The sequence below is a fragment of the Balaenoptera borealis genome, assembly GCF_965194805.1.
Source record: "Balaenoptera borealis genome assembly, chromosome: X".
NCBI classification, from domain to species: domain Eukaryota; kingdom Metazoa; phylum Chordata; class Mammalia; order Artiodactyla; family Balaenopteridae; genus Balaenoptera; species Balaenoptera borealis.
Genome location: NC_138881.1, coordinates 48,132,519 through 48,159,227, shown reverse-complemented (window position 1 = coordinate 48,159,227; position 26,709 = coordinate 48,132,519). Strand labels below are relative to the sequence as shown.

The 26,709-nt window shown below is 37.0% G+C and overlaps 1 protein-coding gene across 6 annotated transcripts in view; it reads right to left on the bottom strand.

The window, feature by feature from the left end:
• Positions 1-26,709, bottom strand: part of KLF8 (KLF transcription factor 8) — a 336,861-nt gene that overhangs the window by 253,354 nt on the left and 56,798 nt on the right. For 2 of the 6 annotated variants that reach the window (XM_082376699.1, XM_082376705.1), the window contains exon 2: positions 12,073-12,124. The exons of 3 other annotated variants lie outside the window; for them this stretch is intronic. In XM_082376699.1, coding sequence (XP_082232825.1) covers positions 12,073-12,079 — 7 coding nt within the window. In that variant the 5' untranslated portion in view covers positions 12,080-12,124. Of the gene's footprint in view, positions 1-2,174; positions 11,318-12,072; positions 12,125-26,709 lie in introns of those variants that run through there. One more of the 6 variants, XR_014239523.1, reaches the window with a different exon arrangement.

Genomic DNA, 26,709 nt, shown 5'->3' with positions numbered 1-26,709 from the left:
CAATCCCTATCAACCTACCACTGACATTTTTCACAGAACTAGAACAAAAAATTTCACAATTTGTATGGAAACACAAAAGACCCCGAATAGCCAAAGCAATCTTGAGAAAGAAAAACAGAGCTGGAGGAATCAGCCTCCCTGACTTCAAACTATACTACAAAGCTACAGTAATCAAGACAGTTTGGTACTGGCACAAAAATAGAAATATAGGTCAATGGAACTGGATAGAAAGCCCAGAGATAAACCTATGCATGTATGGTCACCTGTTTTTGATAAGGGAGACAAGAATATGCAATGGAGAAAAGACAGCCATTTCAATAAGTGGTGCTGGGAAAACTGGACAGCAACACGGAAAAGAATGAAATTAGAACACTCCCTAGCACCTTACACAGAAAAAAACTCAAAATGGATTAAAGACCTAAATGTAAGACCAGACACTATCAAACTCTTAGAGGAAAACATAGGGAGAACAGTCTATGACATACATCACAGCAAGATCCTTTTTGACCCACCTCCTTGAGAAATGGAAATAAAATAAAAAATGGGACCTTATAAAATTTAAAAGCTTTTGCACAGCAAAGGAAACCATAAAAAAAGACAAAAAGACATATACACTACTAAATGTAAAATAGATATTAGTGGGAAGCAGTTGCATAGCACAGGGAGATCAGCTCGGTGCTTTGTCACCAGGTAGAAGGGTGGGATACGGAGGGTGGGAGGGAGGGAGACGCAAGAGGGAGGAGATATGGGGATATATGTATATGTATAACTGATTCACTTTGTTATAAAGCAGAAACTAACACATCATTGTAAAGCAATTATACTCCAATAAAAATGTTAAAAAAAAAAGACAACCCTCAGAATGGGAGAAAATATTTGCCAATGAAGTCACTGACAAAGGATTCATCTCCAAAATGTACAAGCAGCTCATGCAGCTCAATATCAAAAAACCAAACAACCCAATCCACAAATGGGCAAAAGTCCTAAATAAACATTTCTCCAAAGAAGATATACAGATTGCCAACAATCACATGAAAGAATGCTCAACATCATTAATCATTAGAGAAATGCAAATCAAAACCATAATAAGATATCACCTCACACCAGTCATAATGGCCATCATAAAAGAAATCTACAAGCAATAAACGCTGGAGAGGTTGTGGAGAAAAGGGAACCCTCTTGCACTGTTGGTGGGAATGTAAATTGACACAGCTACTATTGAGAACAGTATGGATGTTCCTTGAAAACAGTAAAAATAGAACTACCATACAACCCAGCAATCCAACTACTCGGTATATACCCTGAGAAAACCATAATTCAAAAAGAGTCATGTACCACAATGTTCATTGCTGCTCTATTTACAATAGACAGGGCATGGAAGTAACCTATATGCCCATCGACAGATGACTGGGTAAAGAAGATGTGGCACATGTATACAATGGAATATTATTCAGCCATAAAAAGAAACGAAATGGAGTTATTTGTAGTGAGGTGGAAGGACCTAGAGTCTGTCATACAAAGGGAAGTAAGTCAGAAAGAGAAAAACAAATACCATACGCTAACACATATATATGGAATCTAAAGGGAAAAAATGGTTCTGAAGAACCTAGGGACAAGACAGGAATAAAGACACAGATGTAGAGAATGAGCTTGAGGATACAGGGAGGTGGAAGTGTAAGCTGGGACGACATGAGATGTCACTTTTGGATGTGATACCAAAAGTACAGGAAACAAAAAAGTACAGCATGGACATATATACACTACCAAATGTAAAACCAGTAGCTAGTGGGAAGCAGCCACATAGCAGACGGAGATCAGCTCATTGCTTTGTGACCACCTAGAGGGGTGGGATAGGGATGGTGGGAGGGAGGGAGACACAAGAGGGAAGAGATATTGGGATATATGTATATGTATAGCTGATTCACTTTGTTATAAAGCAGAAACTAACACACCATTGTGAAGCAATTATACTCCAATGAAGATGTTTTTAAAAAAGAGAATATTGTGAACAATTATACAAGAAGAAATTGGAAAACCTAGAAGAAATGGATAAATTCCTAGAAACATACAATCTACTAAGTCTGAATCATGAAGAAACAGAAAATTTGAACAAACATGACTGGTAAGGAGATTGAATGAGTAATTAAAAACTTCTTGATAAAGAAAAGCCCAGGAGAAATCTACCAAACCTTTGAAGAAGAATTAATGCCAGTCCCCATTAATTTTTTCCAAAAAGGAGAAAATGCTTCTGAACTCATGTTACAATGGCAGCATTATCCCAATACCAAAGTCAAAGACACTACAAGAAAAGCAAATTATAGTTAAATTACCCTGACGTATGTAGATGCAAAAATTCTGCACAAAATACTAACAAATCAAATTCAACAGCATATTAAATGGATCATACAACTTTAACCAAGTGAAAATTATGCTTGAGTGCAAGGATGGTTCAACATACAAAAATTAATCAATGCAATATAGCACATTAACAGAATGAAGAATAAAATCACCAGGTCATCTCAACAGATGCAGAAAAAGCATTTGGCAAAATTCAACATTCTTCCATGATAAAAACTCCCAAGAGAGAATAGAAGAAAATTACCTCAACATAATAAAAGCCATATATAAAAAAACCACAGCTGACATCATACAAAGTAAACAGTTCCATCTATAATAGCATCAAAAAGAATAAAATACTTACAAACTTAACAATAGAAGTGAAAGATTTGTATACTGAAAACCATAAAACTTTGATGAAAAAATTTGAGACAAAAATAAATGGAAAGGCATCCCATATTCATGAATTAGAAGACTTAATATCATTAAAATGTCCATAGTACCAAAAGCAATTAATAGAATCAATGCATTCCCTATCAAAATCCAAATGGCATTTTTTAGAGAAATAGAAAAAAATCCTAAAATTCATATGGAACAATGAAGGACCCTAAATAGTCCAAGCAATTTTGAATAAGAAAAATAAAGCTGGAGACATCACACTTCCTGATTTCAAAATATATTACAAATTTACAGTAATTAAAACATTAGAGTACTGACATAAAAACAGACATATAGAACATGGAACAGCATAGAGAACCCAGAAATAAATTCACACATATACAATCAGCTGATCCTCTACAAGGACTCCAAGAATATACAATAGGGAAAAGATAAACTTTTTAACAAATGATTCTGGAAAAACTGGATACCTACTTGCAAAATCATGAAATTGAACCTTTTATCTACACCATAAATAAAAATCAACTCAAAATTGATTAAAGATTTAAATATAAGACCTGAAACAGTAAAAACTCCTAGAAGAAAACTTAGGGGAGAAGCTTCATATCATTGATGTCAGTAATAATTTCTTGGATGTGACACCATAAGTACAGGAAAAAAAGCAAGTTTAGACAAGTTTTTTTTACATCAAACTAAAAAGCTTCTTCACAGCAAAGAACAAAATTAACAGAATGAAGAGGCAATCTATAGATTGTGATAAAGTATCTGTAAACCATATAACTGATAAGGGGTTAATATCTAAAATATAGAAGAAATTGCTTCAACTCATTAGCATAAATAAATAAATCAATAGGCAAAGGAGTTGAATGGACAATTCTCCAAAGACAACATACAATTGGCCAACAGGTATATTAAAAGGTGCTCAACATCCCTAATCACCAAGGAAATGCAAATCGAAACCACAATAAGATATCACCTTATAGTTGTTAGAATAGCTATTATTTAAAAAAAAGAAAGAAAGTCATGTTTTGGTGAGGATATGGAGAAATTGGAAAACTTTTTTTCTGATGTAAAATGGAACAGCCACTGTGCAAACAGTATAAAAGTTACTCAAAATATTAAACATAAAAATACCATGTGAGAGAACTCCAAGGCTGTGGTGGACATCGTGGGAGAGGTTGCCCTAGCAGCTGCCAAGGCTTTCTTTGCCTTGAGGACACCATCCTTTTCCCTTCTCCGCATGAGCACAGACATCTACGCTGAGAAGACATTAACTCTTGGAGGATCAGAAAGAGGGTGTTTGGTACGTCGTGACACACTTGCAAGCAATTTGGTGAAATACCTTTACTAACAAGAAGTTATTTTCGGAGATAGCCTCATCCAGCAGAGGGCAGACAGCAGAAGCAAGAAGAACTACAATCCTGCAGCCTGTGGAACAAAAATCACATTCAAAGAAAGATAGATAAGATGAAAAGGCAGAGGCTATTTACCAGATGAAGGAACAAGATAAAACCCCAGAAAAACAACTAAATGAAGTGGAGATAGGAAACCTTCCAGAAAAAAAAAAATTCAGAATAATGATAGTGAAGATGATCCAGGACCTCGGAAAAAAAATAGAGGCAAAGATCCAGAAGATGCAAGAAATGTTCGACAAAGACCTACAAGAATTAAAGAACAAACACCTAAAATCATTAAAGAACAAACAGAGATGAACAACACAATAATTGAAATGAAGAATACACTAGAAGGAATCAATAGCAGAATAACTGAGGCAGAAGAACGGAAAAGTGAACTGGAAGACTGAATGGTGAAATTCACTGCTGCAGAACAGAATAAAGAAAAAAGAATGAAAAGAAATGAAGACACCCTAAGACACCTCTGGGACAATATTAAACGCAACAACATTCACATTATAAGGGTCGCAGAAGGAGAAGAGAGAGAGAAGGGACCTGAGAATATATATGAAGAGATTATGGTCGAAAACTTCCCTAAGATGAGAAAGGAAATAGCCACCCAAGTCCAGGGAGTGCAGAGAGTCGCAGGCAGGATAAACCCAAGGAGAAACATGCTGAGACACATAGTAATCAAATTGGCAAAAATTAAAGACAAAGAAAAATTATTGAAAGGAACAAGGGAAAAATGGCAAATAATATACAAGGGAACTCCCATAAGGTTAACAGCTGATCTCTCAGCAGAAACTCTACAAGCCAGAAGGGAAGGGCATGATATATTTAAAGTGATGAAAGGGAAGAACCTGCAACGAATATTACTCTACCCTGCAAGGACCTCATTCAGATTCGACAGAGAAATCAAAAGCTTTACAGACAAGCAGAAGCTAAGAGAATTCAGCACCACAAAATCAGCTCTACAACAAATGCTAAAGGAACTTCTCTAAGTGGGAAACACAAGAGAAGAAAAGGACCTACAAAAACAAACCCATAACAATTAAGGAAATGGCAATAGGAACATATATATCGATAATTCCCTTAAATGTGAATGGATTAAATGCTCCAACCATCAGACACAGGCTCGCTGAATGAATGAAAAACAAGACCCATATATATGCTGTCTACAACAGACCAACTTCAGACCTATGGACACATACAGACTGAAAGTGAGTGGATGGAAAAAGATATTCAATGCAAAAGGAAATAAAAAGAAAGCTGGAGTAGCAATACTTATATCAGATAAAATAAATTTAAAATAAAGGATGTTACAACAGACAAGGAAGGACACTACATAATGATCAAGGGATCAATCCAAGAAGGATATAACAATTATAAATATATATGCACCCAACATAGGAGCACCTCAATACATAAGGCAACTGCTAACAGCTCTAAAAGAGGAAATTGACAGTAACACAATAATAGTGTGGGAATTTAACATCTCACTTACACCAGTGGACAGAAAATTCAAACAAAAAATTAATAAGGAAACAGAAGCTTTAAATGACACAATAGACCAGATAGATTTAATTGATATTTATAGGACATTCCATCCAAAAACAGCAGATTACACTTTCTTCTCATGTGTGCACGGAACATTCGCCAGGACAGATCACATCTTGGGTCCCAAATCAAGCCTCAGTAAATTTAAGAAAATTGAAATCATATCAAGCATCTTTTCTGACCAAAACGCTATGAGATTAGAAATCAATTACAGGGAAAAAAACCATAAGTAACAAAAACACATAGAGGCTAAACAATAGGTTACTAAATAACCAAGAGGTCACTGAAGAAATCTAAGAGGAAATGAAAAAATACCTAGAGACAAATGACAATAAGAACACTATGATGCAAAACCTATGAGATGCAGCAAAAGCAGTTCTAAGAGGGAAGTTTATAGCAATACAAGCCTACCTCAAGAAACAAGAAAAACCTCAAATACACAATCTAACCTTACACCTAAAGGAACTAGAGAAAGAAGAACAAACAAAACCCAAAGTTAGCAGAAGGAAAGAAATCATAAAGATCAGAGCAGAAATAAATGAAATAGAAACAAAGAAAACAATAGCAAAGATCAATAAAACTAAAAGCTGGTTCTTTGAGAACATAAACAAAATTGATAAACCATTAGCCAGACTCATCAAGAAAATGAGGGAGAAAACTCAAATCAATAAAATTACAAATGAAAAAGGAGAAGTTCCAACAGATACCGCAGAAATACAAAGCATCCTAAGAGACTACTACAAGCAACTCTACGCCAATAAAATGGACAACCTGGAAGAAATGGACAAATTCTTAGAAAGGTATAACCTTCCAAGACTGAACCAGGAAGAAATAGAAAAGATGAACAGACCAATCAAAAGTAATGAAATTGAAACTGTGATTTAAAATATTCCAACAAACAAAAGTCCAGGACCAGATGGCTTCACAGGTGAATTCTGTCAAACACTTACAGAAGAGTTAACACCCATCCTTCTCAAACTCCTCCAAAAAATTGAAGAGGAATGAACACTCCCAAACTCATTCTATGAGGCCACCAACAGCTTGATACCAAAACCAGACAAAGACACTACAAAAAAAAAGAAAATTACACACCAATATCACTGATGAATACGCATGCCAAAATTCTCAACAAACTAATAGCAAATAGAATCCAACAACACATTAAAATGATCATACACCATGATCACGTGGGACTTATCCCAGGGATGCAAGGATTCTTCAATATGTGCAAATCAAACAATGTGATACCCATATTAACAAATTGAAGAATAAAAACCATACGATCACCTCAATGGATGCAGAAAAAGCTTTTGACAAAATTCAACACCCATTTATGATAAAACTCTCCAGAATGTGGGCATAGAGGGAACCTACCTCTACATAATAAAGGCCAAATATGACAAACCTACAGCAAACATCATTCTCAATGGTGAAAAACTGAAAGCATTTCCTCTAACATCAGGAACAGGACAAGGATATCCACTCTCGCCACTATTATTCAACATAGTTTTGGAAGTCCTCGCCACAGCAATCAGAGAAGAAAAAGAAATAAAAGGAATACAAACTGGAAAAGAAGTAAAACTGTCACTGTTTGCAGATGACATGACACTATACATAGAGAATCCTAAAGATGCCACCAGGAAGCTAATAGTGGTAATCAATGAATTTGGTAAAGTTGCAGGATACAAAATTAATGCAAAGAAATCTCTTGCATTCCTATACACTAATGAAAAATCTGAAAGAGAAATTAAGGAAACAATCCCATTTACCATTGCAACAAAAAGAATGAAATACCTAGGAATAAAGCTGCCTAGGGAGACAAAAGACCTGTATGCAGAAAACTATAAGACACTGATGCTAGAAATTGAAGATGATAGAAACAGATGGAGAGATATACCATGTTCTTGGACTGGAAAATCAATATTGTGAAAATAACTATACTACCCAAAGCAATCTACAGATTCAATGTAATCCCTATCAAACTACCAATGGCATTTTTATAGAACTAGAACAGAAAAACTTAAAATTTGTATGGAGACACAAAAGATCCCAAATAGCCAAAGCAGTATTTACCAAAAAAAAAACAGAGCTGGAGGAATCAGACTCCCTGTCTTCAGACTATACTACAAAGCTACAGTTAACAAGACAATATGGTACTGGCACAGAAACAGAAATATAGGTCAATAGAACAGGATAGAAAGCCCAGAGATAAACCCATGCACATACGGACACCTTATCTTTGTTAAAGGAGGTAAGAATATACAATGGAGAAAAGACAGTCTCTTCAATATGTGGTGCTGGGAAAACTGGACAGCTACATGTAAAAGAATGAAATTAGAACACTCCCTAACACCATACACAAAAATAAACTCAAAATGGATTAGAGACCTAAATATAAGACTGGACAGTATAAAGCTGTTTGAGGAAAGCATAGGAAGAACACTCTTTGACATAAATCACAGCAAGATCTTTTTTGATCCACCTCCTAGAGTAATGAAAATAAAACCAAATATAAACAAATGGGACCTAATGAAACTTAAAAGCTTTTGCACAGGGGCTTCCCTGGTGGCGCAGTGGTTGGGAGTCTGCCTGCCAATGCAGGGGACATGGGTTCGAGCCCTGGTCTGGGAAGATCCCACATGCCACGGAGCAACTAGGCCCGTGAGCCACAACTACTGAGCCTGCGCATCTGGAGCTTGTGCTCTGCAACAAGAGAGGCCACGACACTGAGAGGCCCGCGCACCGCGATGAAGAGTGGCCCCCGCACGCCACAAGTGGAGAAAGCCCTCACACAGAAACGAAGACCCAATTCAGCTAAAAATTAAAAATTAATTAATTAATTAAAAGATTAAAAAACTAAAAAAAAAAAAGCTTTTGCACAGCAAAGGAAACTACAAACTAGACGAAAAGACAACCCTCAGAATGGGAGAAAATATTTGCAAACGAATCATCGGACAAAGGATTAATCTCCAAAATATATAAACAGCTCATGCAGCTCAATATTAGAAGAAAAAACAACCCAAATCCAAAAATGGGCAGAAGACCTAAATAGACATTTCTCCAAAGAACACATACAGATGGCCAAGAAGCACATGAAAAGCTGCTCAATATCACTAATTACTAGAGAAATGCAAATCAAAACTACAATGAGGTATCACCTCACTCCAGTTAGAATGGTCAGCATCAGAAAATCTACAAACAACAAATGCTGGAGAGGGTGGGGAGAAAAGGGAACCCTCTTGCACTGTTGGTGAGAATATAAATTGATACAGCCACTATGGAGAATAGTATGGAGGTTCCTTAAAAAACTAAGAATAGAATTACCATATGACCCAGCAATCCCACTACTGGGCATATGCTCAGAGAAAACCATAATTCAGAAACACACATGCACCCCAATATTTATTGCAGCACTATTTACAATAGCCAAGTCATGGAACCAACCTAAATGCCCATCGACAGATGAATGGATAAGGAAGATGTGGTACATATATACAATGGAATATTACTCAGCCATAAAAAGGAACGAAATTGGGTCATTTGTTGAGACGTGGATGGATCTAGAGACTGTCATACAGAGTGAAGTAAGTCAGAAAGAGAAAAACAAATATCATATATTAATGCATATATGTGGAGCCTAGAAAAATGGTACAGATGAACTGGTTTGCAGGGCAGAATTTGAGACACAGATGTAGAGAAAAAACGTATGGACACCAAGGGGGGAAAGTGGCGGTGGGGGAGGTGGTGGTGTGATGAATTGGGAGATTGGGATTGACATATATACACTAATATGTGTAAAATGGATAACTAATAAGAACCTGCTAAAAAAAAAGAAGCTATTTTCCATTCAGAAAAAAAAGAAAAGAAAAACGATATACCATGTTATGTAGCAATGCCTCTTATGGGTATTTATCCAAAAGAATTGAAATCATGATGACAGATATTTGCACTCCCATGTTCAGTGCAGCATATTTACAATAGCCAAGATGTGGAAACAACTTTAATGTCCATAGATACATGTATGAATAAAGAAAATATGAGATTAATATATATATTATTCAGCCTTTAAATATAAGGAAATCCTTCCATAGATGACGACATAGATCAACCTTGCAGACAATATGCTAAGATAATTAACATTTGGGTAAATCTCAATGTTAAGTGTTCTTACCTCAGTTAAAAAAAAAATACAAGGGGACGTGACCACGATGTCAGATTTTAGCCATCACAATCTCGGAAATTTTGTGAAAACCAGGTATAAAGCCTTAAAAATAAAATGTGGGCCTTGAGCACAGTCTTTGTAAGAAGAGCTCCACTTTGTAAGAGTTGTAACTAAAAATAATTAATTGGGTTAATAAATCTAATAGAGTAATGGACGCAAGAGCCATATCAGTGCTAGCATCAAAGTTGTTCTACAAAAGTTTCTGTGCCTAATGATGTCTAAACAAAATATGAAACTTCTTCCAATACCTGAAGAACATTGTAATGGCAAGCAATCAAAACATGCAGGCACACACACACACACACACACACACAGAGTCCCCTCTTCCATTTGATTTCAGCAGTCTACATTTTCTACAGTAGTAAATATTCTAGCTATGTCTTGTGAATCTCAAAGTACTGGAAAGTAAGTGCCCATTCAAAAGTAGTTTATCTTATAACACCATAAATGCTACTAATTTTGTTGTCCATTTGAAATATGTAAGTTGTACTATTAAAAACAACAAAAAAGGAGTTCTTTATACATGTGGAAAAACACAAGTTTACCCATTGTGTTCCCATTAACATATATATGATTATTGATTATGCATTTATCTTTTAAATCATATAGAAAATAAGAGGAGATATGAACAAAAAATATTAAAATATTGGTTTATATTTTTAAAGCCTATATCCTTTATACAAAGCCTAGCTCAAATGTAGTTTTTCTTATAAGACTTTGCCTGATTTCTAACAAATCAGAGTTCTTTGAACTCTCCCAGCACAATTGTATATAGTCTTATTGTTCCTTGGTGATAGAAGAGTGGAGTAGTAGTGGTGGAGGAAGAGAAATATACAAGGTTGACTATTTAAGCTTGAAGTCTTTTTTTCTAGTACCAGCTGATGAAACAACCTTCTCTCTTTTATATACCTCCTTCTCAATCATTTCTTAAACACCAGCAACATAGCTCCTCCCTTAAAAAGGCATAGGCTTTCAAGACAGGTCTGAGGTATTATGACTGAAAAAGGTCCAAAGAAAGATAACTTTTGTAGGCATATAGAGAAGCTTCCATCAGGGCAGCATTCTGGGTTGGAGTCATTAATTAAACCCTGGGGCAAAGTGGGTGACTTTTATTTGTGAACTAACATGCATATCTTCTCACATAAATCTCCAGATATTTCCACAGGTGACTTGTTGGTCACACCATATATGCCTCACAATTTATCTCCTAATACTTAGAAGACTATACCTTCTATATCTATATCATGACTGTGGTGATATCTTCTGTTTTATCTTCCAGATCCACCCCTCCACTTTCTCCATCCTGCTTTGTGTCCCAGGAGACTAGCTTATATATACTCCATCAACAGGCTCCCCTCTCCTCTTGCTTTTGGTTGAGGTTTGGCCAATGAGAGTTACCAGCAAGAGTCTGGAAAGCAAACGGAGAGTATCGTTGAGGTATTTATTCTCCCAGCTTCTACACTGCAAGGTCGCTGTGGGCTGGCTACTTCCTTTAACCAAAGATCACAGATCCTGTCAAGTGGCCCTCTACTCATACTGAGTTCCAGGAATCACTCCCTACTTGCAATGCTTAAGTCCTAGGAGTACTAATAGCACCCACTGTTATCACCTCCAGGATATTACACTATCCTTTGTGGTTTTCCTATCCCTTGCTCACACATTTGTAAGTAGTTCAAATATTAAACTCTCCTCAAATTACTTAATACGAATGTTGCATCTATTTTTTCTTCTAGGACCTTTACTGATGCAGCCTTCATCATAGATACCATCCAAAGAGTAATAGCTAACATTTAGTAAGTATTTATTGTGTGCTAGGCTTTATTCCAAACACCTGGCATTTACTGACATATTTAAATCTTTACAACTACTCTATAAGTATTATTTTCTTCTCTACAAATCACTTCATTTCTCCTTTTTTTACCTCTGTTCCAGATATATTTCTCTCCCTTTTACTGTGAAAGGTAACTGAAGCTATATCTCCCTCCATAGTTCAAAGGAGTAGAAAGGAATAAGGCCCAGAATTCACTAAGGATTGCAAAAATAACAATAAGGGTAACATACTTTGTTTATATTCAGAGCAAGATAAGTAAGGAATGGGTAGAGAAATTGCACAAGGTCAGTGGTATAAATTTGATGAATGATATAGGAGAATATGCTCCTCACCTTCCATTTTACTTCTTTTTTTGTCCTTCTGTCACGAATAATAATTTTCAGGCTACAAAGAGTAAGGAGAAAAATGGGTAAACACAGATTGTTCGAAGGAGAGGCAGCAACAACCCATGATAAGCAAAACAATAGAAAAATATAAATATGTCTTACAAAGTTGTTAAAATCAGATAGCAGGAAGAGAAGTGAAAAGAACAGTATAAGCAGATAGGCCAAAGATGCAAACCAACATCTAACTAGAAAAGAGGTCTTTGATTATCTTGTTCAGTACTTTTTTCAATGATACCACACTGCTATATGCAATTATATCATCTATTATATACAGTCTTGGATTGTTCTTTTTTGTTTCATATGTGTCCTTGTTCTTCCAATAAACAGAGAAAGACCCTTCTTTTCATTTTGAATCCCATGGTCTAAGCACAAATTAGATATCTGAAAAGAAAGCCATACTGAATTAGACTGAGAGCCTTGTGGATCCTTCAAAGCCATGGTAGTAAATAGGATTGAGGATAGTTATTGGGCTAAGGTGCAGTTTATAGGAATAACATGGCAACTTAGAATATCATACCTGTAGCCTTCATTTATGCATTCACTTACTCATTCATTCAACAGATATTTATTGAGAAACTATTCTGTACCAAAACCCATAAATGCTTTAGGATAGCTATTCACTGATTCAATCAGAGCCCTCTTGCACTGTTGGTGGGAATGTAAATTGATACAGCCACTATGGAGAACAGTATGGAGGTTCCTTAAAAATCTAAAAATAGAACTACCACACGACCCAGCAATCCCACTACTGGGCATATACCCTGAGAAAACCATAAATCAAGAGTCATGTACCACAATGTTCATTTCAGCTCTATTTACAATAACCAGGACATGGAAGCAACCTAAGTGTCCATCGACAGATGGATGGATAAAGAAGATATGGCACATATATACAATGGACTATTACTCAGCCATAAAAGGAAACGAAATTGAGTTATTTGTAGTGAGGTGGATGGACCTAGATTCTGTCATACAGAGTGAAGTAAGTCAGAAAGAGAAAAAACAGTACCGTATGCTAACACATATATATGGAATCTAAAAAAAAAAAAAAAAAAGGTCATGAAGAACCTAGGGGCAAGACAGGAATAAAGACACAAACCTACTAGAGAATGGACTTGAGGACACGGGGAGGGGGAAGGGTAAGCTGGGACAAAGTGAGAGAGTGGCATGGACATATATACACTACCAAATGTAAAATAGATAGCTAGTGGGAAGCAGCCACATAGCACAGGGAGATCAGTTCGGTGCTTTGTGACCACCTAGAGGGGTGGGATAGGGAGGGTGTGAGGGAGGGAGATGCAAGAGGGAAGAGATATGGGGATATATGTATAACTGATTCACTTTGTTATAAAGCAGAAACTAATACACCATTGTAAAGCAATTATACTCCAATAAAGATGTTAAAAAGTATATATATTTTCTGAGTGTCAACCATGTGCCAGAAACAATTTTAGGCACTTTGATGTATGAAACAAAAATGGCCCTTGCTCTCATAGAGCTTACAGTCCAGTAGGGGAAGGTAGACACTAAAAATAACACAAATTGATTAATTACAATTTTATATGTGATAAAAACGAGAAGTACAAAGCACAATGAGAGTGAACCACCATGGGGAAACCTGACGTAGTCCCAGGTCCAGAGACAGTTTCACTGAGGACGTGACCTTTGAGTTAAAACAGAAAAGATGAGTAGGAGTTAAGAAAAAGAATGGGGTGGAGTAGTGGACAGAGAACACAGCAGGCAAAGAGAACAGTTAGTACAAAGGCCTTGATGTGAAAAAGAACGTAGAACATCAAGTCACTACAAGAGGACCAGTGTAGCAGGAATAGAGTGAGAAAAGAAAAGAGTGATACGAGATGATGTTGAAGGAACAGGTATAATTAAAAGAGAAATCATTCTTTGTTTTTAGCTTCCTCAAATCACTTTACCTCTCCTTCCTTCCTCCCTATCCCTGATCATGAAGGGCCTTTGTAAAATGTCCGGACTTTATTCCAAGAGCAATGGGAAGCTTTTGAAGGAGGATTCTGATCAAGAGGTGAGATGATATAACGTCTAATTTTAAAAGATCACACTGACTACTGTGTGGAGAATGGGTTGCAAGAGTACATTTGAGGAAGCTAGTGTGCAAACTAGTTAATGTTTCAAGAAGGAAGGAGTGATTAACCCCATCAAATTCAACATAGAAATAGAGAGTGAGCACTGACATGTGTCTACTGAGTGAAAAGGAAGTCACCGATGACCTCTACAGGGAAGTTTTGGGGGAGTGTTGGAAGTTGAAGCAAGACTGCTATATTGAATAAGTGAGAGCTGAGGCAATGTACCCAGTGAATGAATACAACTCTTTTGAGAAATCTGGCTGAGGAGAATGTATGGATTTACTTGTTTGTTTGTGAGAAATAAGGGTGTTTTTTTTTTAAGATATAAGAGACTATAGCATATTTATTTACTGATAGAGAAGCTTCTATAGAGACAGAGAAGTTGAAGATATTAAAGAGAGAAATAATAAGTTTCTGAGAAGGCAGGAATGAGTGGGATCTAATGCACAAGCAGAGGACTGGCCATAGAAAGGAGAACCTCGTCCTCCATCATAACAAGAGGGAAAGAAGAAAGAATGGGTACAGATGGAGATACTCAGCTTTGCCCACCCTGAGGCTACTAAGGTATTATGGGTGGGTGCATGACCTGAGTTCAGCTCATGGTTTCTCCTGCCCAGGACATTTGATCCTGCAGTAAATGATGCAGAGAAACAGGAAGAGAAAAGTTTACATTTTACAAACGATAGCAGCAACAACATATAGTTTCAAGGGGGCAGCAGTTGTGATTATTTCAGGGGCAGTGGCCATTGACAGAGATGGCATCGGTGCCTGCAGTGGCATTCCAGTATCAGTTGTGGTAACAGCAGTGTCTGTATCAGATGGTTCCTATAATGTAATTATGGCCATGGTGCTTGGATCTTGCCCATTTTCTGAGTCTAATTCTCCAGGTTTCCTAGTAATTCTACCAGTTACTCAGTACGCCTTCCAGAAAGTCCTCATCTATTAAAGTTACACAGAGTTGGTTTCAATGCTTGCAACCATGAAGACTGATTGATACCAGTATGAGGGAAGGCCATAATATTTTGTTTAAAAAATAAGATATCAAATTCACTGTTAAGGAATTTGGATTTCATACAGTCAGAGTTTGTAAGCTGGAGGTCTATTAGCCAAAAAGTCATTTTGTGATTTTAGGTTATCTTTTGTCCATAGATTAAAAAAATAATAATGATTATCCAGTTTGGATGGCTTTTTATACAACAATATAGATTTCCAGATTTGCTTGGAAAAATACAATCTGGCAATACTAGAATTTCATCCCTGTGTGACAAGAATAAGTTGTCTCCTTTAGATGGATAATGTATTTGCCTGCCTACTTCACTCATTTACCTCACGTAAGTGAATGAATGGCCCTGTAAGCACTGGAATTTGTAACCTCTAATGGGGAGGCAGATGCCTCTGGCATCTTTTCTTATAAGGGCACTAACCTCATCATGAGGGCCCCATCCTCATGACCTCATCTAAACCTAATTACCTCCCAAAGCCCCCATCTCCAAATGCCATCACATTGGGGGTTAGGGCTTTAACATATGAATTTTGTGGGGAGGTTATACAATTCAATCCATAGCAACATTTTTCCCATTGTTCAGCCTGTATGGCATTTCCACAGTGCTCCATATCACCTCTCTTTCCATACCTTTCTCAATAGTGAGGCCTTGTAGCTTTCCAAGACTTCTCCCAGGGGAGGCTGTGGTAAAGGTGAAGGGTTTGTGACTAACTCATTGTTCCATTTCCTGTAGTAACTTGGAAATAACCATGTTTACTTTACTAGAAATTGAATTCCAATCACAATCTGGGTGATAATTCTTATGCAAGATCCTTGTCCTAGAAGGAAAGTTTAATACCACCCAAGTGGAGGCTTCTTTCTCTTACATTGTCAATTTATTGTCTGATATTTCCAAAAGAGAAAAGGTTAGAATGCAAGAATGTCTTACAGAGTTAGAGTTTCATAAAAATAGTGTCATATGAACATATATACACTGCTGCCAATATAATACTATTAATTAAACACCTAAATTCCAGAACTATGACTACCAAATTTTCTGTTGCTCTGAAGAACTTATTTTCTTATCCAGAAAATTAAGTGGACTGCAATATTACCTCAATCACCTACTTTTGAACTTTGCCATTACTTGAAATAATCTTGTCTCAAGACCTCAAACTATAATAGGAGGCAGTGTGGTGAGGTAAAAAAGAGCCTGAATTTTAAGGGCAAATAGCAGCTCAAACACTTATTAGTTGTATCATCTGGCCTCAAAGCCCATACTCTATCCACTACATGGTACTGCCTCCTTTTAGAGCACAAAAATGAGGAATGAAACTGTCGTCTTAAGGACAATTGGTTCAACCGTGTCTTTCAGCCCAGGGATGTTAATGATTAACACAGAACCTAAAATGCAGGATTCTATAGTCATTTATCCTTTCCCATAGTGACATCCAAGTATGCACAATGAAGACTGCTAGGGGCAGGGATGATATTCAAAACATTTAACTAATAAGGTACGGGCATTAACCAATCAGAATGGATGTCACAGGGTATACTGGTGTATACTAATCTGCCTCAGAGCAGAGATGCCTGCAAACGCAATATGACCCAAATTGAGTTCATCATTCCTGCCACTCCAACTCCAAATCTTTTCTTCCTACATTCCATATGTATGATCGGGTTGTCCCCATTTAAGGGATTAATTTCGTGACGCTCAGAGAAGTTTATATCTATCTTGAGGAATAAATGAGGCAACACACGTGGCACCAGACTTATAACAGGCACTCAACAAATGCTAGTTGCTCTTCTCATTCCCTGAAACTATTATTACACGGTCTTATCTTTCTAAACTCCTGACTTCTCCCATTGGGCCTCTCCCATTAAACCTCCTTTTAGTCCTTATTCTGATATCTAGCCCTTCACCATATGCCAGTTCTCTCAATTCATCAGCCCAGTTGAAGCCTCACTTGCCTTCCTCTAGGCCTACAGTCAGTTAATTCAATGATATACTTACTTGCACCTTAGAATCCTTTCTACCTTGACTCTCTCCAAACTCTGAGTAACTGCCTCTGTTGGCATCTACTATACTTAATTGATAAATATTGCCATGGAGGCTTCAGAGTGCCAACTTTCTCATGGTGTCCCCATCTCACTGAATGGCTGATATATACACAGTCAAAAATCTGAGTCATCAAATCAATAGAATTAGAAATGAAAAAGAAGAAGTAACAACTGACACTGCAGAAATACAAAGGATCATGAGAGATTACTACGAGTAACTATATGCCAATAAAATGGACAACGTGGAATAAATGGACAGATTCTTAAAAAAGCACAACCTCCCAAGACTTAACAAGGAATAAATAGAAAATATAAAGAGAACAAACACAAGCACTGAAATTGAAACTGTGATTAAAATATTCCATAAAACAAAGCCCAAGACCAGATGGATTCACAGGCAAATTCTATCAAACATTTAGAGAAGAGCTAACACCTATACTTCTCAAACTCTTCCAAAACATAGCAGAGGGAGGAACACACCCAAACTCATTCTACAAGGCCACAATCACCCTGATACCAAAACCAGACAAAGATGTCACAAAAAAAGAAAACTACAGACCAATATCACTGATGAACATAGATGCAAAAATCCTCAACAAAATACTAGCAAATAGAATCCAACAGCACATTTAAAGGATCATAAAACACGATCAAGTGGGGTTTATCCCAGGAATGCAAGGATTCTTCAATATATGCAAATCAATCAATGTGATAAACCAGATTAACAAACTGAAGGAGAAAAACCATATGATCATCTCAATAGATTCAGAAAAAGCTTTCAACAAAATTCAACACACATTTACAATAAAAACTCTCCAGAGGGCTTCCCTGGTGGCGCAGTGGTTGAGAGTCTGCCTGCCAATGCAGGGGACACGGGTTCGAGCCCTGGTCTGGGAAGACCCCACATGCCGCGGAGCAACTGGGCCCGTGAGCCACAATTGCTGAGCCTGCGCATCTGGAGCCTGTGCTCCGCAACAAGAGAGGCCGTGATAGTGAGAGGCCCGTGCACCGTGATGAAGAGTGGCCCCCGCTTGCCACAACTAGAGAAAGCCCTCGCAGAGAAATGAAGACCCAACACAGCCAGAAACAAATAAATTAAAAAAAAAAAAAACTCTCCAGAAAGTAGGCATAGAGGGAACTAACCTCAAAATAATAAATGCCATATATGACAAACCCACAACCAACATCTTTCTCAATGGTGAAAAACTGAAACCATTTCCACTAGGATCAGGAACAAGACAAGGTTGCTCACTCTCACCACTATTATTCAACATTGTTTTGGAAGTTTTATCCACAGCAATCAGAGAAGAAAAAGAAATAAAAGGAATCCAAATCGGAAAAGAAGAAGTAAAACTGTCACTGTTTGCAGATGACATGATACTATACATAGAGAATCGTAAAACTGCCACCAGAAAACTGCTAGAGCTAATCAATGAATTTGGTAAAGTAGCAGGATACAAAATTAATGCACAGAAATCTCTTGCATTCCTATACACTAATGATGAAAAATCTAAAATTGAAATTAAGAAAACACTCCTATTTACCATTGCAACAAAAAGAATAAAATATCTAGGAATAAACCTACTTAAGGAGACAAAAGAACTGTATGTAGAAAATTATAAGACACTGATGAAAGAAATTAAAGAGGATACAAACAGATGGAGAGATATACCATGCTTTTGGATTGGAAGAATCAACATTGTGAAAATGACTCTACTACCCAAAGCAATCTACAGATTCAATGCAATCCCTATCAAACTACCAATGGCATTTTTCCCAGAACTAGAACAAAAAATTTCACAATTTGTATGGAAACAAAAAAGACCCTGAATAGCCAAAGCAATCTTGAGAAAGAAAAACAGAGCTGAAGGAATCAGGCTCCAAGGCTTCAGACTATACTACAAAGCTACAGTAATCAAGAGAGTATGGTACTGGCACAAAAACAGAAATATAGATCAATGGAACAGGATAGAAAACCCCGAGATAAACCTACACACATATGGTCACCTTATCTTTGATAAAGGAGGCAAGAATATACAATGGAGAAAAGAGAGTCTCTTCAATAAGTGGTGCTGGGAAAGCTGGATAGCTACATGTAAAAGAAAGAAATTAGAACACTCCCTAACACCATACATAAAAATAAACTCAAAATGGATTAGAGACCTAAATGTAAGACCATGCACTATAAAACCCTTAGAGGAAAACGTAGGAGGAACATTGTATGACGTAAATCACAGCAAGATCTTTTTGGACCCACCGCCTAGAGAAATGGAAATAAAAACAAAAATAAACAAATGGGACCTAATGAAACTTAAAAGCTTTTGCACAGCAAAGGAAACCATAAACAAGATGAAAAGACAACCATCAGAATGGGAGAAAATATTTGCAAATGAAGCAATTGACAAAGGATTAATCTCCATGATTTACAAGCAGCTCATGCAGCTCAATATCAAAAAAACAAAGAACTCAATCCAAAAATGGGCAGAAGACCTAAATAGACATTTCTCCAGAGATGATATACAGATTGGCAACAAACACATGAAAGGATGCTCAACATCACTAATCATTATAGAAATGCAAATCAAAGCTTCCATGAGGTATCACCTCAAACCGGTCAGAATGGCCGTCATCAAAAAATCTACAAACAATAAATGCTGGAGAGGGTGTGGAGAAAAGGGAACACTCTTGCACTGTTGGTGGGAATGTAATTGATACAGCCACCTTGGAGAACAGTATGGAGCTTCCTTAAAAAACTAAAAATAGAACTACCATATAACCCAGCACTCCCACTACTGGGCATATACCCTGAGAAAACCATCATTCAAAAAGAGTCATGTACCACAATGTTCATTGCAGCTCTATTTACAGTAGCCAGGACGTGGAAGCAACCTCATTGTCCATTGACAGAGGAATGGATAAAGAAGATGTGGCACATATATACAATGGAATATTACTAAGCCATAAAAAGAAATGAAACTGAGTTATCTGTAGTGAGGTGGATGGACCTAGAGACTGTCACACAGAGTGCAGTAAGTCAGAAAGAGAAAAACATATATCGTATGCTAACACATATATATGGAATCTAAAAAAAAAAAAAGGTTCTGAAGAACCTAAGGGCAGGAATAGAAGATGGACTTGAGGATACGGGGAAGGGGAAGTGTAAGCTGAGATGAAGTGAGAGAGTGGCATGGACATATACACACTACCAAAAGTAAAATAGATATCTAGTGGGAAGCAGCCACATAGCACAGATAGAATAGTTCAGTGCTTTGTGTCCACTTAGAGGGGTGGGATAGGGAGGGTGGGAGGGAGACGCAAGAAGGAGGAGATATGGGGATATATGTTTATGTACAGCTGATTCACTTTGTTATACAGCAGAAACTAACACACCATTGTAAAGCAATTATACTCCAATAAGGATGTATATATATATATATATATATATATATATATATATATATATATATATATATATATATATATATATATATATATATATATATATATCGGAAATAGATACAAACAAACAAACAAAACAAACAAAAATTTGAGTCATTCTTTACCCTCCCTCAGCTTCCACATCCAATTTTTCATCAAATCCTGTTGAGTCAATCTCAAAATATCTCTCAAACCCAACCTTTCTCCATTCCCAGAGCCATTGCCCTACTTTTAGAAATCATCTCTTTCTGGACCCCAGCAGTGATTTCCTAACCAGTCTTCCTGCCTGCAGCCTCAGTTCTTCCTATCCAGTCTCCATATTGATGCTCCACAAAGGGTAGTCTTATTAAAGCTGGCCATACAGATTGCTTAAAATTTATCAGTGTCTATCCACTACCTATAAAGATATTACAAGGTCCCAATTAAAACATACAGGGTCCTGTGTGATTTGGTTGCCTTCTTCCTGTATTTTACCACATCTTTCTCTTACTTTCTATGCCCCAGTTTTATGGAAATGCTTACAAGTCCTTGAAGCAGGTCAAGTTATCTCATTACTCTATGTCTTTATTCATAAAGTATCATCTGTCTATAGCACCAAAATGTGAAGCCTCCTCAAGTGTATCTTTTATCTTTCAAGACAGGTCAAACATTCCTTATGCCATCCCATTCTCTGTCTCAGTATATATATCATGCCTTCTTTGTAGCTTCACTATAACCTAAAGGTGTTTATCTCTTGAAAGCTATAATATTTAAATGCTCTTATTTGTTTCTCTACTCATCTCCAGTATTAGACTATGAGACAAAAATATGAAGCAGGGCAAATATTTCAGGGATGCTAGTTAAGCTCAATCTAAACATGTGCTTTATAATAAAAACTCAGGTTGTTTCTTTGTATGCAGGTAGGTTCCCTCTGAAAAGGGTAAAAAAATAAGGTTTGTGGTCTTCCCTTCAAAATTTCTACTATGATGAAAGTGTTCTGAAATTTTATTTGTTGGTGGCTACCTTTACCAAAATTCATCAAACTGTAAACTTAAAATAGATGAATTTTGTGGTTTGTAAGTTTTACCTCAAAAAAGCTATAAGAAATAAGCTTTTCAATAGCAAAAAGAAATTGGAAAGCGTTTCCTGGCATACATTCCCTCCTGAAGAGCTTCTAAAGCAGAAAGTAACTACAATAATATAAGTAAGAACTTTCAAGTGAGGTTACCAGTTTCTTGAATTGCAACCTCTGCCACACTTAATGTCACAAGTTGGAAAGGAACAACTTGTACACAGATCTGTATAAAGGAACTAGAAGTTGTGGTGGCAAGATCTTCCAAATAAAAATATTAGAGAATGCTCCCTTACATTTGTTATGGTTAAGAGAATAGTAGAAAAATAAGCCACAAAATAGAAACAGTACTTATATGGGATTGATGAGAACTCAGAGCAAGGAGAGAATGGAAACACATAGAAAGAAACAGAGAGAGAGAAAGTGAGCAGAACGCCCTTGGACCACTTTAGCTCTCAGATCATCAATATCTCCTCCCTTTGGAAATAGCCCACAATTATAATGGAGACTAACAAAACAGTCAATCCGGCAGAAACAACAATCATCTCTGGAAAGTGAAGAAGTTTTGCCTGCCCTGATTGTATAAAGAGGCTCCTGCAAACTCAATGCAATCCTTATTAAGATTCCAATGGCATCTTTTACAGAATTACTAAAAACAATCCTAAAATTCGGATGGAACAACAAAGAACCCCAAACAGCCAAAGCAAACCTGGGAAAAAAGAACAAAGCTGAAGGTACTTACTGATTTCAACCCAAATTACAAAGCTATCATAATTTTTTTTAAAGTTGATACTGGCATAAAAATAGATACACAGAGGAATGGAACAGAATTGAGAGCCTAGAAATAAACCCTGGTTTATACAGTCAAGTAATATTTGACAAGGGAGCAGAAAATACTCAATAGAGAAAAGATAGTGTATTCAATAAATGATGTTGGGGAAAACTGGATATTCACATGAAGAAGAATGAACCTGGACCCCTATCTTATACCACTCACAAAAATTAACTCAAAATGAACTAAAGACTTAAATTTAAGACCTGAAACCATAAAACTCAGAGAAGAAATTATAGGGAAAAAGCAATTATTTCATGGATATGACACCAAAGCACAAGCAACAAAAGCAAAAATAAACAAATAGAACTATATCAAACTAAAAATCTTCTTCACAGCCCCACCCCCAAAATCAGCAACATGAAAGCAACTTACTCAATAGGAGAAAGTATTTGCAAACCATCTATCTGAAAAGGGGTTATTCTCCAAAATATATAAGGAACTCAAACAACTCAGTAGAAAAAATAATAATCCAATTAAAAATGGGCAAATGGCCTGAATAGACATTTTTCCAAAGAAGATGTTCGAATGGTCAAGAATTATATGAAAAGATGTTCAACATCACTAATCATCACGGAAATGCAAATAAAAACCAAAATGAGATATCACCTCACACCTGTCAGAATGGATATTATCAAAAAGATAGATAACAAATGCTGGTGAGGATGTGAAGAAACAGGAACACTGTACACTATTAGTGGGAATGTACATTGGTACTGCCACTATGGAAAACAGTATGGAGGTTCCTTAAAAAATTAAAATAGAACTACCATAATCCAGCAATTCCACTTCTGGGTATATGTCTGAAGGAAATGAAGTTACTATTCTGAAGAGTACATCCCCATGATTATTGCAGCATTATTTACAATAGCCAAGACATGGAAACAATCTAAGTGTCTATCAACAGATGAATGGATAAAGAAAATATTATATATATACAATGGAGTATTATTCAACTACAGAAAGGAAGGAAATCTTTCTATTTGCAACAACATGGATGGACTTATACTCAGTGAAATAAGTCAGAAACAGACAATTACTGTATGATCACATTTAAATGTGGAATCTTAAAAAAAAAATATCATGGCAATAGAGAGCAGATTGGTGGTTGCCAGGGGCGGTGGGTAAAGGAAAAATGTGTGAAGGTGGTCAAGGGGTGCACACTTTCAGTTATAAGATCAATAAGTTCTGGGGATATAATGTACTGCATGGTGACTATAGTTAACAATACTGTACTGTATACTTGAAAGTCACTAAAAGAGTAAATCTTAAAAGTTCTCACTCCATGCACACAAAAATGTAACTATGTAAGGTGATGGATGTGTTAATTAACCTTATTGTGGTAATAATTTCACAATATATACATATCATTATGTTGTATATCTTAAACTTATACAGTATTATATGTCAATTAAATCTTGATAAAGCTAGAAAAAAAGACATTCCTGGACTGATGCATCTCCAGTCCAACTCGTCTCTACTTCCACTCTTGTCTCCTACAATCTCAACTCTACCCAGTAGCCCAAGTAGTCTTCTTAAAAGATAAATCAAATAATGTCTCTCCCTTTCCTTAAACTTTCCAATAGCTTCCCCATAACATTCAGAATAAAATCCAGGTCAACTTTAGCTAGCACACATGCTAAAAGTTCATTTGTCCTATCATGAAAGAACATATGCTTATTCAAGTCTATATGTGATACTTACAGAAGAAAAAAACCCTAAAGGGTGGGGGTGGGGTGAGAGAGATTAAAAATAAGAAAAGGAAATACATTAATAAACACAAATTTTGTTCCGAATTTTTTATTCCTTAAAAGGTCTGCCTACCTTTCAGACCTCCTCACTTACTCTCACTCTTGGTCACTGCACTTCTACCACACTTAGATCCTGCAACTTGACAAGTGCATTCTCTCCTCAGGACCTTGCACTTATTACCCTGCCTGGAACACTATTGCCCCCAGCTTTTGTCTTTGTTGGTTTGTTATCTTTTAGATCTCAACTCAAACATAATATCCTCACAGAAGCCTGACCACCTTAAGTGACCCCCCAATCATTCTTTCATTACAGCTCATTAATTTCCTTCAGTACACATCTCTGAAATCATAGTTTTTAGTCCTGTTTGTTTATTCATTAATTTTCTCTTTATTTTGTTCTTGTCTGTCTCCCCCAACTAGACTGTAAGTTCCAAAAGGGCAGGGAAAAAATATATCTCATTCATGCAGTACTCCAGCACCTAGTTCAGTGCCTGGCACATAGTAGTTTAAAAATGTATTGAATGAATAAGAAGGTACTACTCATCAGAACGCCTTTTAGCAAATATTTATTTATTCCAAGTTTTATGTTAGTCCATATAATTTTTTATAAATGACCAAACACGACGTATTCGATATTCTTCATAGGAAACATACAGCACAGAAAGAGTCTTCACTCATCCCCTCACCAAATCATCTCTTTTCTAGTACTGCACTTAATCATATAATCTGAGTTGACAGAAACCTCACCTATTCTCACTCTCTACTCAGTGCTTAAACACTCTCTACAGCAGTAACAAGTGATTTACTTGCTATTGAAAAATGTTTCTAGACAAGTTTGAGTAATTTCTTAATCAATACATTTGATCATTACTTTTCATTCTTTTTACTCCTCTAGATAATTTCAATTGATCTTTCTTTGAGCTCACTGATTCTTTCTTCTGCTTGGTCAAGACAGTTGTTGAAGCTCTCTATTGAATTTTTCAGTTTAGTCATTGTGTTCTTCAGCTCCAAAATTACTGTTTGGTTCTTTTTATATTTTCTATCTCTTTGTTGAACTTTTCATTTTGTTCTTGTATTATTTTTTCTGATTTTGTTACATTGTTCATCTATGTTCTTTTTTTTTAAGTTTTTAAATTTTTTAATTTGTTTCAAAGTTAAACCCAAGACACATTGACTTCATAGGAAATACACTGAGAAATATTTTTCTAGCTCTCTGAGCATCTTTAGAATAATTATTTTGAATATTTCAGGCAATTCATGAATATCCATTTCTTTGGGGTCAGTTATTGGAAATTTACTATTTTTCTTTGGTGGTGTCATCTTTCCCTGATTCTTCATGATCCCTGCAGTCTTGCATTGTTGTTTGTGCCTTTGAAGAAGCAGTCACCTCATCTAGATTTTATGGACTGACTTTGGTAAGCAAAGGCCCTCACCTGAAGGTGGGAGCAAACTGGAGTGTGCTGTAGACCCAAGTCAAGTGGTGCAGGGAACCAAGTTCAGGGGTGTGTGGCACCTCCAGGTCCAGTGGCTAGGGACCAGTGCAGACAGCAGTGGTGGTCAGAGCTGGTGGTGTTCAAACACTCAGCAGTGGGGACCAGCTGCAGGTGCCTGTGTAGTAGCAGGGGCCAGTTGCAGACACAAACATAGTGGTAGAAGCCAGAACTAGCAGCAAAGGCTGAGGCCAACTGTGGATACAAAAGTAGCTGTGGGGGCCCTGGCTATCAGTGTATTCTACTGTGACTGCTGGGTCTCACCATGGGTGCATGGCAATGGCAGTTGGTGTGGGGGTCAGGCCAGAGGCATGTAGGTTCACATCTGGAGGGGCTATCCCTGAGTGTGTATATGTTGGTGGGGGACAGCTGTGGGGATCTAGGCTGTCTTCTTGTACCCACACAGCTCCGGAAACCTGGGTTGGCTGCCACTCCAGGTCATGGCTCTGGCAGGTGGGAGAAGAAGCCAGTAGAGACTCAGGTGGCTGGTGTATGTGAATACAAATAGCTGTGGGGCAAAATTCCAGTGAAATCTTCAGGGTATCCATTGTGGCTATGCTGGCCATTGGTTTCTTCAGTGTAGAAAGCTGCTGGGGTCATCTGCAGAGCAGGTCACTGGGAACAGTAATCATTCTCATTGAGTGGTTGATGCTGGTAGTCCCTGCTTTTCTTCCTAGTTCCTAGCCATCCCTATACATCTTTGCTTTTCTGGTCTCTGAGTGAGCTGAAACCTAAGTGGGTCCTTTGTGCAGTGCCTCAAAAGGCTGGAAAAATATCACTTACTCACCTCTCATTTTCCCAGTGAGGGTAACTCTTTCTAGCTGGGGAGTTACCCCTTGACACTGAGCAATGGTGGCCAGGGGGATGGGATGATGCAGGCAA